Here is a 16,526-nt window from a genome sequence, read left to right as displayed (position 1 = left end):
GCTACCAGCTGCTATGACACTGAGCTCAAACGTTAAAAGCACAGCAGGACATCAAACGTTACAGATAAATGTTCTAGGAGAAGTAATAACAACAGGTAAGATGAGGAACGTGTTCTTCAACAAAGACAAAACAAAGGAGGTTATAATGACGGTCCCAATGCCAGTCCAATCAGAGACTTGAACCGACCTTTGACCTCTGTGGCCATTCTTAGCAGGCCCCATATTGTTGCCCTCTGATTCACACTCAGATTGGCTCCATCACTATCACACAATGGGGGGGGTCAATCAGGATCAGCTAACAGCTAACAGACAATACAAGTCAACAGGGAGGGTTAATGACTTTTCGACCCGGCGGCTCAAGTCCTGGTTCAAACTACAAAAGGCACTTTCGCTTGTGTTTTTATAAGATATTGAAGTATAATAAGTGTGACAGAAGCAGGGTCATTGTGCAGGTTATCTGCAGTGTAATATTTTGTCTGGTAATCAGTGAATATTACAGCACTATTGTTGATGTGACTGGCCAACTGTGACTGATGTTTGTGTTTTTTAGACTACTATTTTTAGCCGTTTAGCCCAGGGCTCGTACATGCCGAAGACTGAACGCTCGCCCTCTTTGGCACTGAGAAAATGATAAATATGATTTAATTAAACATAAACACTCTCAACTAAATATTTTAAACAAAATCAAACCAACACAAATATGTTTGGATTGATTTCACTGGGATTTGAGCAGATAAAACAAACTGAAGTGGCTGCTTTTGGATGTGCCGCACTAGATAAAGCATCATTTATTATTTCGGGTTTTTTTTTTGCAGACATTTGTCATTTAAGGACACTTTTAAAATGCAGCAGCACAGTGGAAACAAATAAGCCATTATTTTACTTTTACTTGAGTGTAACTTCCTAACTGACAGTTTCCCATTTGAGCAACAGTTGTTTCCTCCACATTGGTGGCAATTTATCATACAATGAAATAAAAAAAATAAAAAAAAAAGCTATAAAACAGGCCAGTACATTATCTAACTGTAATGAATGTGTGCATTCATGTGGTTTTGTCTACTGTAGAACACAAGGGTGCACACACACGTACGCACACACACACACACACACACACACACACACACACACACACACACACACAGAAAAGGGTACAAAGGTAGTTTTTGTTCCCCGTGTCGCTGGAACTTCAGCTTTGCTTGGTCATCATGGATAAATGCCCCTCTTATCGAGCACAACGGGCACAGACAGGGCCACGAACACACACACATCTGTGCAAAGTTGTGTAGTGCTCCAACCTCAGTAGAAAATTACCTTCAAAATAGATTTATATTATCTACTACATTGGAAAAAGAAGCTGATAAGCACTTTAATCAAGATAGGAAAAGCCATTAGTGTGTTTGTTTCTCTTTGTTTCTTTCTTTCTCTATTTTTGATTTCAGGCACAAATGTGTGTGCGCGTGCATGCCTGTGTGTGTGTGTGTGTGTGTGAGTGTGTGTGTGTCCTCGTCTTCATCATCTGTGGCAGCTGCCCGCACTGATAGTTGCTTTGTTTTCAGTGAGTGCTCCTTAATGAGGTCAAAGGCTATTTAGGGCCATTGGACGCTGACAAGGAGAAACAAGAGGTACCTTCATCACAGTCAGAACACACACACATACACAAAGTCACGCACTCACAGCTATTCATTACATTTGACCAAGACAAGGTCCAAAAATCAGTTGCTGGAGAAAGAAACTCTTTGTGTGTGTGTGTGAGAGAGAGAGTATAGGGGCAAGAAAGACAGACGAGTTCACTGATTTGGAGAGAGGATGGGTCTATTTGATTTAGCAGTTAGCATAATGAGAAAATTAGTGGTCACGCACATCTTTGCTTTGCAAACATCAATTGGGAATGTTTTCCTTCCTTGCAAAGGTAAATTCAAGACATGTTTCCACTCACGTCTCAGTAGGTCCATTTGTTTACATCTACAGTATTGGCAAATAAACAGATTAAGTTCCACTTAAAGTGTTTACAAGGTTCACAGCGATCTGATTTTTGTGGTCAGAGGTCTACATATTGTGTTTCATAGCCCTGTTAATGGTCCCCTACAGGAAGCTTATTAATAACGTCATAGGAGAAGATAAAGATAATCAATTTATTTATTTGATTCAGAGTTGTCGAAGGCAGTTGGGGTAAAGGCAGTTAAAAGAACAGCTAGAACAGTCTGTTGAGTTCAGAAAATGACACCACTTAACTGTAATGCAGCCTGTAAAACCTGGAAAATACTCACGATACACTACACATCCAGTCTCATATGACAATATTGATATAATATTGATGTAATGTCCAACTCTAACTCATACACAACATCAAAACACTGAAAGTTACCAGACTTCACTATACTTGTTACGGTAATTCCGAACATTGGCAATTAATTGAGTCATGCTTGACTGTTGCTTTATGTCAGCCACTTAAATTCATTTGTGTACTTGAGTTTGCTCATGAAAGAAATCATGAAAATGCATGAAAAAGCACCAGATCAGAGTGTTGGTGATAGTTGTCTACATATGTTAATCTTTATCTTGGGCTTGGAATTCATTGTTATTGTTTAGTGTCTAGATTCACAGCTCTCATATTAAAATGGATGATAAAAACTTTACTTCAACTAAAAATTTGTACCAGTTCACAAAAAAGGGATAATAGAATACTCTAATTTTAAGGTTTATTTAGTAGATTTTTTTGTCCAGAACTTCTGAACACATCTCATGCCCTTCTTCAGAGACACCAATATCTTGTATATATGTTCTCTAAAAAAAGGCCATGAGATATGGTTAATAGTTGTGGACAAAGCTAGTAAGTGAACCTTGAGTTTAGAATATTTTCTCACCTGTACGTATTCCTAATAATGGTTAGAATAAATCTCCATGCTTAAGTTAATAAACCTCTATATTACCACTGTCCATTATTTCCCAGGTACAACACTTGAACCAATATAACAAAGTAGTGATTCAACATACACCCAGCTCTGGAAAGGTTTTTGATCTGATTTGCTCTTGGTAGCTGGCCGATCTATAACAAGAGCAGTAAATGGTGCATTTTATATTCAATTCCAACCAAACGCTAACTGTACGTTCACACCAACAGCGACCAGAGCTTCCAAAGTGGCTGAAGTCATTTATTTTCAATGAGAGCCCGGCGACTTGGGCGAATTGGGCGATCTGGCTCCGGAGGGGAGTTAAAACTCGTTTAACTTTATGGTAATGAGCTCTGACGTGGTTTGGCGGCAACCACTCGGAATGCTGGCGTGCTTCGATGAAGCGGGTCCCAGAGAACAAGCTATGTAACTTTGGTTCCTACAGCACACTTGTTCTAACAATGGATATCAACAAGTTTATTACTTGCGTTCGTGCCCACTCAGTCCTTTATAATGTGTCGCTGTTCGGTTACAGCAGGGGTCGTGTTAACCGGATATTCTCGGTCATCGACCGTTTTTTTACAACAATGACCGGAAAATCTGAAGGCTGTCGGTCATTTGACCGGTTACAATTACCACCCCTGCCCATTTGGCAGCGGAGTGCAGTCAGTGGTTTAAGTGGCTACCGTTTTCACACTGCACAGAAAAAGTCATTCATCTGCTTCATGTAGCGTTGTTAACATAATGGCCTGGACACACCAGGTGCGTTAGTGCTGCAGAAGTCCTGCGAGTATACTCACAGGCGCTTGACTGTCCACACAGGCAGCGCATTTCTCCTGCGCTGTGTCCGACTTCCTGTTTGGTACGATCTGCTCTATCCAGCTTGACAGAAGCGCTCGTGGCTCACGCGTAGACCAGACACCGAACTGAAGCACTGCGGTGTTTGGATGTCTGTTCATCTTTTCGTTCATGTCCTTATTAATGCACACTTTATAACTTGCTTGTTTGATTTATTAAAAACGAACGAATGAAAACTAAATGTCTTTGAATATCTTTATTATCATTTAAAAACGAAAATTAAAATGACTGGTAAAAATAGATGATGACTGCATTTTTATGACCCTGTCGGTCAAAATGACCGGCAACGAAAAAGTCTAGCACAACCTCTGGGTTACAGAGACCAAAATAAGAAGAATGAGGCTTGGGACTGTGTCGTGGAGGTAGTTGGTTGGTCGGGTGAGTTTTAAAGTGTGTAATGTTAGTAATAGAGGAGAGAATTGCAGGATAATGTTGCGACGTAGCATGCAAGTCTTCCTTGTTTGGTTTGAATGGATGACATACGTTTTCTATTTTCACTGACCGAACTTAACTTTCCGTCGGTCACCTATGAGCTTTTTGACTGAACAACAGCAAGCAGCAACTACGCTGCTCCTTTAAATTGACAAGCACGATCGAACGTTAATGATTCACGTGATGAGCGACTAGAGCGACCAAAGCTGCCACAAATATTTTTGACAGTCGTGCTTCTTGGGTGTCCGCGAGAGACTTTTCTTTGGAAGCTTCTGGTGTGAATGTACAGTAAGGCCTAGTCCACATTTAAAGCTTAATTTATGAAGTGTTTTTTTGCCCTCCTCCTTCGTTCTCAAATAAACAAAGTAAATTAATAGATAAATACTGAACACACAAGCACTGGTGTAAAAAATCTCTGTCCAAATAAAAATGAGTGACCTTTGTAGCACATGTGGACACCTCTGCTCCTCAGTGTTGTGAAAGATTAACTGTACGGCTATATGTGAACATGTAAAAAGTCTTGTCAGCAAGTTTAGAGTCAGCACTATTTTAGCCACCCCATTTCACAAACTGCTACCTCATTTATGACGCCTTACAAAAGAGAAAATGGTACACACGCCAAAATCTGTTTACCCTGAAAATATGTCACCAATAAGTCAGGAAATAAGTAACTCATGCGTTACGTCTCACATGAACAGACAATATGGAACTGAATTTCCCTCATCAAAATCCAGATTTCCCCTTTTTTAATACCATTACTCCCATTCAGTATATAAAAAAATCCCCTCAACGCCAAATAAGATGGAGAGAGTGGAGCCAGTGTTAGATGAGGCGGACAGAGAGGAGCTGTCAACACTAGTACCCTTCTCTCTCACATACACTCGGTCTGAGTCACCTGCAGACAAACCCCTTTATTGAGAAGCGGGCGGCCATCTTTGATTAGATGGAGTGACTCAGCAGACAGTGAACACAAGGGGGTGTGTTTGTGCTTTTTCATGTGTGTGCGTTTCGTCCTGTGATTTTGTGTGACAGTACAATGAATGAGCGCATTTGTGTTCATGTGGGAATATGTGAATTTGGGTGACTGTGGCTATATGAGAGAGATAGAGTGTGTGTGTGTTGTCATACCTCGTGGTCTGGTATCTCAGACGAGAGAGTCTTTCCCAGCACTGCTGCCGTCAGGTAGGTCCAACAGCGAGCCGTATTAGCAAGGTTATAACCTCCTGGTGAGGAAGAGAAACAGACATAAAGAGTAAACTTAAAGGGGGCCCATTAGTCTGTGGTCACGAGCTGCATATGATGGTATATGTGGCTGTGATCACGGCTAACGACACACAGAGTCCTCAAGAGTTGGGCGAAAAGGTTTATCTGAAATTGGACTGTGTGGAGCGATTTATTTCAGTCAATCTAGTCACTTAAAAAGGATAAATAGTGACGCAAGATAAAGACATGAACTGAAAATTAGAAACATGAGTAGGAAGAGAAGTGTTTTCAAATTTAGCCAGCTTAGTGTGGACAGCGCCCCAACAAACTGGAGCTCTTAAGACAAAATGTTTGCAAAGTTACCAACCCACACACACACAAAAGACAAATAGAAAGAGTGAAGGATGGAGAGGATGGACTTAAGTGAAATCAAGAGAATGACAAGAACCAAGAAAGAGAGAAGGATATAACTGAGAGAAAGTATGTAGGACAGAGAGGGAGGGAGAGAAAGGAAGAGAGGTGGGATTGTAGTTGAGTAAAATGGCTTCATTGTGTCGTTTAAGTAGTAGCTATCATCTGGCCAAGGGCTGAGGGGTCTGGAACAGAGCACGGTGTGTGTGTGTGTGTGTGTGTGTGTGTGTGTGTGTGTGTGTGTGTAAATCCATGTGTGTGTAATTGTGCACAAATGAATGAATCACTGAGATTCAAAGCAGAAATACAAACACACACATAAGACATATTACATTGTCTACCTTTCATCAAGAGTTCATGCTCATATGAAGGAACACAACATAACACACACATACGCACGCACACACACACACACACACACACACACAGATAAACATTTACACATTTGCACACAAAAAGAAAACAAGACACCAGCCAGAATAATAAACACGCCCATACAGCGTACCTCCTCCCAGCAGCAGTGTAGGTAGCTGCCACTCCAAGACATGTCGCAGACACTTGCCCACCCCCACTGGGGTCATGTTGAAGGAGCACATGGGGTCGCCCGCCATGGTGTCGGCACCCAGCTGCATGACCAACGCCTCCGGGTTGAACTGCGCCCTCACTTCCTGCATCACACTGCAAAACAAGACAACAGTAAACATGTTGTTATCCACTGATGGCTCAAGCTGGGACAATCAGAAGCCAGTGTGTTTTAACTTAAAGTGATAGCATTCAAGGAGTGTCTAAAAATGATTAAACACAGCAACATGCTAGAAATTTTTTTTTTTTAACATTAGACCAGCTGTGGCTTCACTTCACTGATTCAGTTCCACCAATCAGAAGTGACGGAACACTCATCTATAGTCAGTTCCACCAATCAGAAGTGACGGAACACTCATCTATAGTCAGTTCCACCAATCAGAAGTGACGGAACACTCATCTATAGTCAGTTCCACCAATCAGGAGTGACGGAACACTCATCTATAGTCAGTTCCACCAATCAGAAGTGACGGAACACTCATCTATAGTCAGTTCCACCAATCAGAAGTGACGGAACACTCATCTATAGTCAGTTCCACCAATCAGGAGTGACGGAACACCAGTCTATAGTCAGTTCCACCAATCAGGAGTGACGGAACACCAGTCTATAGTCAGTTCCACCAATCAGAAGTGATGGAACACCTGCCAATTGTCAGTTCCACCAATGACAGCACACTCTTCTATAGTCAGTTCCACCAATCAGACGTGATGGAATGCCAGTGTATTTTCAGTTCCACCAATCACAACTGATGGAACACCAGTGTATTTTCAGTTCCACCAATCAGAAGTGATGGAACACTGTCCAAAGTCAGTTCCACCAATGACAGAACACTCATCTACAGTCAGTCAGAAATGGTGGAACACCCGTCTAGTCAGTTTCATCATTTACATGTGATAGAATTAGTCAGCTAAACAACTCAGAAGTGACAGAGGGCTAGTCTGTAGTGAGTTCCAGTAATCAGAAGTCACCACGCAAAAATATTTATATTTATTTATAACTGCAGAATCATTCTTATCTCAGCTAGCAGTAAATTACTGGAGTTGCTTGATTCTGAGTCATTACATTCTTTAACTGGAGTAAAAATAAAACCTAAGATAAGGGTTAAATCTAGGGTTAAATCTGTTATGAGCAACAGCCACTATGACAAATGTTGAAGTCAATGCATAAATAAGATCATAAGCTGTACTTGTGGTAATACCCACTAGCTGGAGGCTCCAAAGAAATCCTTTAGTCTGGGAAAAACCATGACTTCCCTTTTACACATATATAAATAACAATTTGTTCGTCAGAGATGACCAAGATAACAGCGAAACAAACAAATCTTCCATGATGTCACAGATCGCCCTTACTGTCATCGATTATAATTTAATTCCAGAAAGCCTGGTGAAACTGCAGTTTATATTTTGGGGCTTCCTAAGTAGCACTACACAGACGCTGATGTTGAAATTTAACACAAAAGTGTCTTAACACGGATTTTCAGGTTTGGATTTTTGAGTGTTCAGAATAATCCCAGGTTGACGCCCTCATGTTGGAAAGAATCCCCTGCGGAAATATCCCTGATGATACGCTGAAGCTGCATTAGCTCCATGGCACTGCTCTATATATATGACCCTGACCTTTGGTGTCTGGGTGGGATGCGGTCAAGAGAGGGAAGGGAAAACAGAATTTCTCCTCAGGGATCCTTGAGAAAAACGTGCCTTGCAAGTAGCCTCTTAGCTGCACGGGAAATTCCATATATGTGTGTGTTTGTGTGTGTACCTGGTAAAAATCTGGTAGTATCTGTCATCCTTGATGCCGTCCTCCAGTGGGACGTTCACGGCGTACCAACGGCCTTTACCCAGCCCCGTGTCACACAGGTCACCCGTACCTAAATATACACACGCTTATGTTACACTTTCTCACGCTATATCATATTTAATTATATTATAAGCATCTGCAGTGGTCGACCTGGGAAGAATCCAGGGGAGAACTTGTGCAGAGAGACGGTCATGACTTTGGATGTGAAGCTGAAGGCGTCCTCAACACCTGCCGTGACAGGAGGAGAAAAATATGAGATACCTCTGAGGGATCTGCGGGTTTTCAGGAGCCTGGATTTCAGCCTGATAAATAAACAGAACAAACAGAGGAATTCAAGTCCTGCTTGTTTGATTCTATTGTTTGTGTGCGTACCGTCTCCATGATGCAGGTCAACGTCCACATAGAGGACTCTCTCGTACTTCTCCCTCAGTTTGAGGATTCCCAACACGGCGTCGTTTACATAGCAGAAACCTGATGCCTCATCCCTGAAAGACGGAGAGAGAGGAAAATAAAACTGTGAGGTTGGGGTCTGACCTTTACCTAGAGCGCCCCCATCAGGCCTATCTGTGGAACTGATAAGGACAGTGAAGAAGTGATTGAAATGAATGGTGTCTAATATTGGGGGAATGTAGGATGTCATGTTTGATGGCTCAGCAGAACCACTCAAAAAGAATAAACCTTCATATATAACGATAAAAATTTGTATTTCAAATTGTATTTCAGGCATTATTAAAGAATAAAATGACCTTATTGTTAGAGATAAAGTGTCAGAAATCCCTGTATTTTCGTAGCAATGCATAGAAAGTACGTACAGTTTACTTTCGTCCGAACAGGTTGACTTACTTCTTGGCATGGTGCCACCCTCCTGCCCAGTTGATGGCCACCTCACACTTCTGATCCAGTAGACACTGGGCTGCTGTCAGTGTAGCGCCCCCTACTGCTGCCGCATAGTCATATATCCCCTCCACCACTGGACAGTCATAACCTGGAGGGAGAGGAGAAACATGTAAGAGAGGGATGATCTTTTAAAATAAAATAATATTTATTCCTTCTTCATTTTCTATGAACATTTTCCCTGAGATTTCTTTTACGCAGAGGAGGTTAAAGATGATGGGCTGTCAACAAAAAATGATCAACAAAAGAAGAGGAACAGAAAAAAGAGAAGGTGAAAAGCAAGAAAAAGGGAAGGGTGCGAGAGAAATGAGGGAGGTGAATAGACAGGATCGATGATGACAGCGTGATGTAAAATAAATTAAAGAGCCAAAGGAGAGTGATGACAGACAGAGAAATCTCTCAGCCCCAGGAAAAGGTGAACCAGTCTGCTTTCATAACAAGCTGGAAGGATGAACCCGAGGGAGGTGTGCAGAACACAAAAGGAGGAAGTGACGGGGGATGAGTCTGGGACATGAAGAGGCGCGATGATGGATGAGGGTGAATAAAAGAAGGGAGGGAGACAGATGAGTCAAGGAAATGAAAACAAGGAGGGTGAACTTGAGGGTTGGTCTAAAGTTAGAAATGTAAACCTCGGAGAAGAGCAACAAACCATGGTGGGATCTTTCTGACAGCGTCCCACCCAGTGAGAGAACAGCTGAGATGAGGTGGGGTTTTTGTGTATTCCTACCTCAACCAAAGTACAAACAATGTGAAAAGGACAGCAGAGTTGTTCGGCAGAAAATATTCTAATGTAAGGCACTGACAAATAAGGTAAGCCCTTCAAAACCTTGGATGTGTACTGTTGTCTGTGGTAGACACATGGGTAAGCTTTTAAACTCTTGTGTTATAGTGCCCCCTGCTGCCAATAAACTAGCACTGCAAGTAGACTTCTCATAAAGTCATGTACAGGGCTTGTTTCCACTTTATACCCTCCCAAGCCCCCCAAAAAAGGTAGTAAAATGTACCTGTAGTGGATAATACAGATTGTTTCCCACTATTTTGAGACAATAAATGTGTCCATGAACGTTGTCTTGCAACCAAAATTCTGCTGCAGCTCTCGAAAATTAAAAGAATTGTCCAAATATAGTATACTATGAGACATAAACATATACACTTAGGATGGTAGGTTTTCAACTGATTCTCCACTGGATTCTTACATTAAACAGCACTGAAGATGAGTAAAATAACAAATGTGAATACACTATTTCAGCTCCACTCACCCAAGCCATAGTCGGCCGACTGGGGGTCATCGTTGTCTCCGTCCTGGCTGATCTTGTGAAGATGCTCCAGGTAAGAGTCTGTGTGGAACTTGGCCATGTCCTCTATGGTGGCCACTTGAGGTTTAACGGTGCTGCAGAGAAAGACAAAAAGATGATAATATTAATGGTCCATATGGCTTGCATAATAACTTGTTGTATACGCAGTGTCAGAGCAACACATGCTGCCGTCAGGTAAAACACTGTATATGAATAAAACCACAGAAACCTGCAGGTGACAAAGTGAGTCGCTTTCAGATGAGAGAGTGTGCAGCCTAAAGCTACAGAGAATATTGGCACCACACAGCCAGCAGTAAAATAAAATGCCAACTGCACAAAAAACGCTGAGTTGATGGAATAAATGCTGCATTGATATAGTCAGAGTGGACATTGAGGGGACTGGGATATGCATAAAAAACACCACCATCACCCTTTGTTTCCCTGAATTAAAAGAAAAGCAGTACAAGCCACGGGCAGAGTGTCTATCACCAATGTGCAAAGCAAAATCTTCATGTAATGTCATAAAATGATATTAAAAATGGCTGAAATCATCAAATCTGTCCTTAAGTTGAGACGCGTAGTTTTTTCTCGCTCTAAAAAAGTAATAAAATATACAATATAATCACCCACACAATACAATCTTGATCACATTTGACAAAAACATACAGTTCATTATGCAAAACACTGTCTCTGTGAGTGAGTCTGGGGATCAATAGTCAGTAGTTTGGCATAAAGCCCTGTGTCCTTCATAACAGTCTGAAAACATACAGTAAAGTGACTCTAAATGACTAAAATGGCAAAGTAATTTATCAGCATGCAGTCTGTTTTGAGAAAGTAGAACTTAAGTTAGCACTGTAGTTAGCAGCTAGCTTAACAGGGTGCTTCTATACAGTATGTGAAGCTAATTATGCCTGAAAAACATGTTTTAATCTCCTTGTTATCTCTGTTTAAGTTAGAAAACTGACCTTATCTGCCACTCACCTCATGTGTTTAAGGAGTCCATATGCTTCTATCAGTGAGTGGACCATACTCGCCTGGAAAGGGACATGAAATATTAAATGAAAGCCTGGACAATGCTAACAACACAGCAGAGCTAGTGAGTAAAAAGCCGGGTAGTTAACTAACGTTAGCCCCAACGGTCATTCAATCCAACTCACCCGGTTTGGCACTTTGGATAAACTGTCGCAAGTCTCGATGTACTCCGGGCTGTAAACATACGCGACCCTCCGTTTCCCGCTGCTGTCATCGTCACTGTCTCCTCCGCGACTCATTTACGGTGGATAAAATAAAAGTAATGTGACAGAAAATGCAGCTAAAACAAATTAACAGTGAAGAGATGCGAGCAGCTTCTTCTTCTCAAGTCTGGTGTTACACTATCAACATTCCCCCCGGTACAGTCGGTCCACGGTGAGACTTCAGCGGTCAGACGTCGTGGATAAAATGTAAAATAAATATATAAAAATATGAATATATTGTAAGATAATTATCTCGTCTGACAGAAGGACATTTCGAGTTTTTTTTATTACGGTCACAAACACTGAACCCAACGTTCCGCGCGTGAACGTTTTTTAAAGGGAACGTACGCGGAGCGAGAAGCATTCTGGGATTTCATGTAGTCTTTTCCCTGTACTCTAAAACATAACGTTTTTACAAGAGTTGGCCTCAACGTTTTAGATTAATTAAAACACGACTGTAGAAACGGATACATTTCAAGTTAGCTTTGGGATAATGTAGTTTTAATACAGTAAAAAGAATGTTTAATTATTATTTTTTATTTATTTATTTATTTATTTAACAGGGAGCGTGCATCGCTACTTAGCTGCTCCAGAGTTAGCTATAAGCTAATTTTCATCTGTAGTCCCTGGGCAGGAAACAAAGCATAATTTCTCTGCTAGAAGACAGTATTATATAAAAAACACAATTAAAAAATAGAACATATTCATTACAGAACAGCTTCAGCAATAACAATAGCAAGACAACACAACATCAAGTCATCATAACAATAACGACAGCAACAACAATTCATTTATACAATGTAAAATGCAGCTTGTGCTAATAATGTTAGCATGTTGTATTTGATTGGAAAACGTGTCTAGTATAGAACAGTTGTTTTGTCGGTGAACTCTGTGAGCTGTAATGGAGCTGAATTTTGCAAAGTTACCTTTATTAAATGTTGCATATGAGAAGAAGAAAAGTTTGCTAGCCGCTAAGCTAATTTATTCAATATAAAATGCCATAGACTTGTGCTAAAAACATTAGCATGTTGTATTTTTGGGAAAGATACACCACAAAAACTACAACATTAAGATTTAACAAGATTTCATAATGTCAGATCAAGTGTTCAAGTTCATGTGAGATGGGTACATGAGTAGGTTGCCATGATTTCATCTTAAATTTGTAAACCAACAAAGCTGTTGTACTGTCTTATCTCACTTGTGCTGAGTTCCAATAGTTTGTAGCTTGAACAGAGATGGCTGATATACCAAACTCTGTAGATCTGTGCTGTGCTGCATAGTTGCCTCTGTTGGTTGTCCCAGACATCCTACCATTGTTTGAGCGCAGTTGTATGAACTCTTATGAAATATAGGGATAATAATAGCCTATTGAAAACACACTTTTAATAAAATTAACAATTCAAGCTTGTTGATGAAATAAGACACTACTGTCATTATTGTGATATAACAGTAAGTTCATGTAAATTACTGAATTTAACTGTAACTTCACAGTTTATGTACATTTGATTATTGTTATTTAGCAGTATGTTCCTGGAGAATTACTGTATTTCACTGTAATCTCACAGTTAAACTCCATATATTATTGTCATTTAGCAGTAAGCTCACGTAAAATTACTGTATTTACCTGCATGAATTTCACAATAAAATTCTGAATTTGGTAAAATATCACAGTAAAAGCCTGTGAGGTGACAATAAAATAAAGTACAGTGTTTAAAAAAAAGTATATTCACAATAATTAGGAATTATAATATAAAATTATGCTTTCAATACAGTTACATAAATAGACACAATATAATAATATAACTAGCTCTGAACATTCAAAAACTGATACATTTCCAGTCAACAGATTTTGGTCAATATACTTGTAATGCAATTATAAAGGATATTTATAAAATAAGGGGATACAAATATATAACATTTACGTTTGATAATATTAAATAATTGTACATGCAATAACATATAACTGAAAGTGTGTGTACAGGTCATGGGATCTGTAGGGAGTGTTCGTGCTTTTCGCTGGAGGGCGACAAAAGCAGCTGACTTGTACCAACTACAATTCATTCACTGAGACTCAGTTACAAAAATAGTATGACTTTATTTTATTTATCACTGACCACATGTAATGATAAACCTTTAATAATTGTAATGCACCGATAAAACGTGATAATGTGCATCACGTATTGGCGCACCAGTGTTTACTACAGTTTTTGCTCCACTTTGCTTCCTGGTTGAACCTGATACCATCTGCCTCAGAGGCACAAGTGTATCTGCAAAGCATGCAAAACAATTTAATGTAAATATGATATCTTTTACTAAATATCTGTTAAGTTTGTTAAATGTAAATTGACCGTGTCCCCCGTGTGTGTGCAAACTCCACACACTAACGTTGTACACTAATGTCAAGTTATTTACAATGAAGAAAAGCATTTCCGTTTAAAAAATTAAAAGTAAAATATTTAATAGTGAACCACTGACACCAAATACGACAGTACAAGTATAGTAAAAAATATAAATATTTATATGAATGACCATGAAGCATAAGCATTAGCCTATTCTTGATTTTTTGCAGTCATGTGGCTGTCTGTTAAAACCTTGTAACCCCAGTTATAGTCTATTGTTTTATTTTAATGTTTCTTAAAAGTTGCATGATTTTTCTTATACTTAATTTCATTTAATATTAACCAATGGATTTAACTAAAAGTAGTTTGATCGAAAATATAATTTGAAGAAGCACGGATGGCATGTTTTCTTTTTTTATCATTATTATTATTTTAAATTGATCATTTAGAGAACATACAAAAGTATAAACATACAACATTTGGTGAAGGATGTACAAAAATAGGTTAATATACAAAATAAAATAGACTATAATAGACTTCTGTATTATGTTTCTATTAATCTGGATGTTTTCTTTGTTTTATTATTATTATTATTATTATTATTATTATTATATTGTACTACGGCATATGTTGGCATTGCTTGTGTGTGTGATATCTTATGCCCCCCTTTATTATTCATTTATTACTTTTATAATATATCCATTTTTTCTGTGCATTGAATTTCGTTGTATTTATTTACAGTGACAATAAAAACAAATTCAATTAAAGTAATAATAATAATTATTACTATTATTATTCATTTATTTTCTATCTATTTTTATAATTTTATTTCTATGGATTTTCTATACCCTGTGGCCTATAACTTGAATTTTAGGGCACTGTGTTTGAAAATAATGATGGCATGACTGCCAGAAAAACAGCGAGGGAATGCTGTTGAGAGTTAATGTGGAGCTGTCTGTTTTTGACACGCTTTTACTTTGAAGGCGCATCTCTTGACATCCGGTATCATTCCTGCTTCCTGTCACCAGCTTACCTACCGCAGCTTCAGGTTACAACACTCGCTTGATCTTCGTCGCTGCCCCCGCTGAGCTGTTTTTATGATACCCCGCCGGTCCGCAGTTCTTTCTGCTCCCCTCGAAAGCTGTCCTCCTGCTCGGCTTCGTGGACTTCCGAGGAGCACCGTGGAAATGACTCTCCTGTCGAGGAATTAGCGAGTTTTTTTTTGGTGTTGTTGCATATTTGAAGCCACCTGAAAGTGAAGCCGTGAACCGTTGACTTGTCACCATGAGAAGCAGGAGCAACTCGGGCGTCAAACTGGACAACTATGCCCGAATTGTGCAGCAAACTATCCTCAGACACCAAGTGAGTGTTTCATTGTGTTGTTAGGAAGTTTTAAAAGTGGTCTGGCAGGTAAAACAGTAGCTGCAGTGCTTCGTACCTGTGGGCAGGATGTGTTAGCTTGTCCGGTGACAGCGCAGACTCATGTTTTCATGCATGCAGTAGGTAGAGTGAGATTTCGCAAGGCAGCACCCTGTCAAACACACACACACACACACACACACACACACACACACACACACACACACTATACTTTCATTACTTATGTAAGTGTGTGTGTTCATGAAATATATCTTAATGGCGCTTTAGAGTCATGTTTCAAGCACTTGTACACCCCAATTAACATACCCCATATAGGCTTAAGTATATTGACACTTACACCCATATGCAGTGATGAAATGTAACTAAGTACATTTACTCAAGTACTGTACTTAAGGACACTTTCAACGTACTTTTACTGTACTTGAGTGTGTCCATTTTACACTTGAACTCTAAATTTCACAGGAAAATATTGTACTACATTTATATGACAGTTATAGTTACCAGATACTTTTTATATTTACAAAATACCTGATATGATGCAGTATTATATTGCTTATTTAAGTTGTAGTAATGCCCTTACATGTATTTAGTGATAAACAGAATAATGCAATGTTCTGTAATGTAATAACACTATGAAAGGAGGCGTTCCGTGTAATCTTACCTTTGATACTGATAATAATTCTTTGAATTCAGGACTTGTAAAGGTGTATTTTTAGATGATGATATTTTAACTCTTTCACCACTGCACATATGTTATTGTTGGAACAACCCATGCCCGCATTCATCCACAGCTATAACGGCTTCCACTCCTGTTGGAAGACTTGCCACAAGATTTAGGAACCTGTCTGCGGGGATTTGTTCCCATTCAGTCACGAGAGCACTAGTGAGGTCCAGCTTTGATGTTTGTCATGTGGCTGTAGGTGTTCCAGGTCATCCCAGAGATGCTGGATTAGTTCGAGTTATTGGCTCGGCGCAGGCCAGTCAAGTTCCTCCACATCAAACTGGAACAAAATCTTTATACTGTACATCTGGCTTTGTGCTTGGGGGCATTGTCATGTTAAAACAGGAAAGAGTTTTCTCCAAGCTGTTGGCACAAAGTTAGAAGCATCTAAAGTATTATTGGATGTTGTGACATTAGCCTTTCCTCCCTACATTTGATGCTTTAGGGGTTGTGTTGTGCTTTGGTTATGGTGCTCTGTTGTGTGCGG

At 39.7% G+C, this 16,526-nt stretch overlaps 3 protein-coding genes across 6 annotated transcripts in view; 1 reads left to right on the top strand and 2 right to left on the bottom strand.

Annotated features, from left to right (window-relative positions):
* hdac8 (histone deacetylase 8) overlaps window positions 1-11,866 on the bottom strand; it is a 38,672-nt gene extending 26,806 nt beyond the window's left edge. The window contains exons 1-9 of one of the 2 annotated variants that reach the window (XM_049569321.1): window positions 11,522-11,866; window positions 11,346-11,398; window positions 10,329-10,459; window positions 9,019-9,160; window positions 8,548-8,660; window positions 8,326-8,403; window positions 8,137-8,245; window positions 6,301-6,473; window positions 5,310-5,404 (exon numbers count right to left, since the gene is read on the bottom strand). In XM_049569321.1, the coding sequence (XP_049425278.1) occupies window positions 5,310-5,404; window positions 6,301-6,473; window positions 8,137-8,245; window positions 8,326-8,403; window positions 8,548-8,660; window positions 9,019-9,160; window positions 10,329-10,459; window positions 11,346-11,398; window positions 11,522-11,635 (1,008 nt within the window). In that variant the 5' untranslated portion in view covers window positions 11,636-11,866. The remainder of the gene's footprint in view (window positions 1-5,309; window positions 5,405-6,300; window positions 6,474-8,136; window positions 8,246-8,325; window positions 8,404-8,547; window positions 8,661-9,018; window positions 9,161-10,328; window positions 10,460-11,345; window positions 11,399-11,521) is intronic. The other variant, XM_049569323.1, reaches the window with a different exon arrangement.
* rps4x (ribosomal protein S4 X-linked) overlaps window positions 1-16,526 on the bottom strand; it is a 569,691-nt gene that overhangs the window by 81,265 nt on the left and 471,900 nt on the right. The gene's annotated exons all lie outside the window — the stretch shown is intronic.
* phka1a (phosphorylase kinase, alpha 1a (muscle)) overlaps window positions 15,036-16,526 on the top strand; it is a 31,776-nt gene continuing 30,285 nt past the window's right edge. For 2 of the 3 annotated variants that reach the window (XM_049569289.1, XM_049569288.1), the window contains exon 1: window positions 15,036-15,300. In XM_049569289.1, the coding sequence (XP_049425246.1) occupies window positions 15,223-15,300 (78 nt within the window). In that variant the 5' untranslated portion in view covers window positions 15,036-15,222. The remainder of the gene's footprint in view (window positions 15,301-16,526) is intronic. The other variant, XM_049569290.1, reaches the window with a different exon arrangement.

This window comes from Epinephelus fuscoguttatus, linkage group LG23, assembly GCF_011397635.1.
Source record: "Epinephelus fuscoguttatus linkage group LG23, E.fuscoguttatus.final_Chr_v1".
In the NCBI taxonomy this organism is placed as follows: domain Eukaryota; kingdom Metazoa; phylum Chordata; class Actinopteri; order Perciformes; family Serranidae; genus Epinephelus; species Epinephelus fuscoguttatus.
The sequence above is the reverse complement of the archived record's forward strand: the minus strand, read 5'-3'. Positions and strand labels throughout refer to the sequence as shown.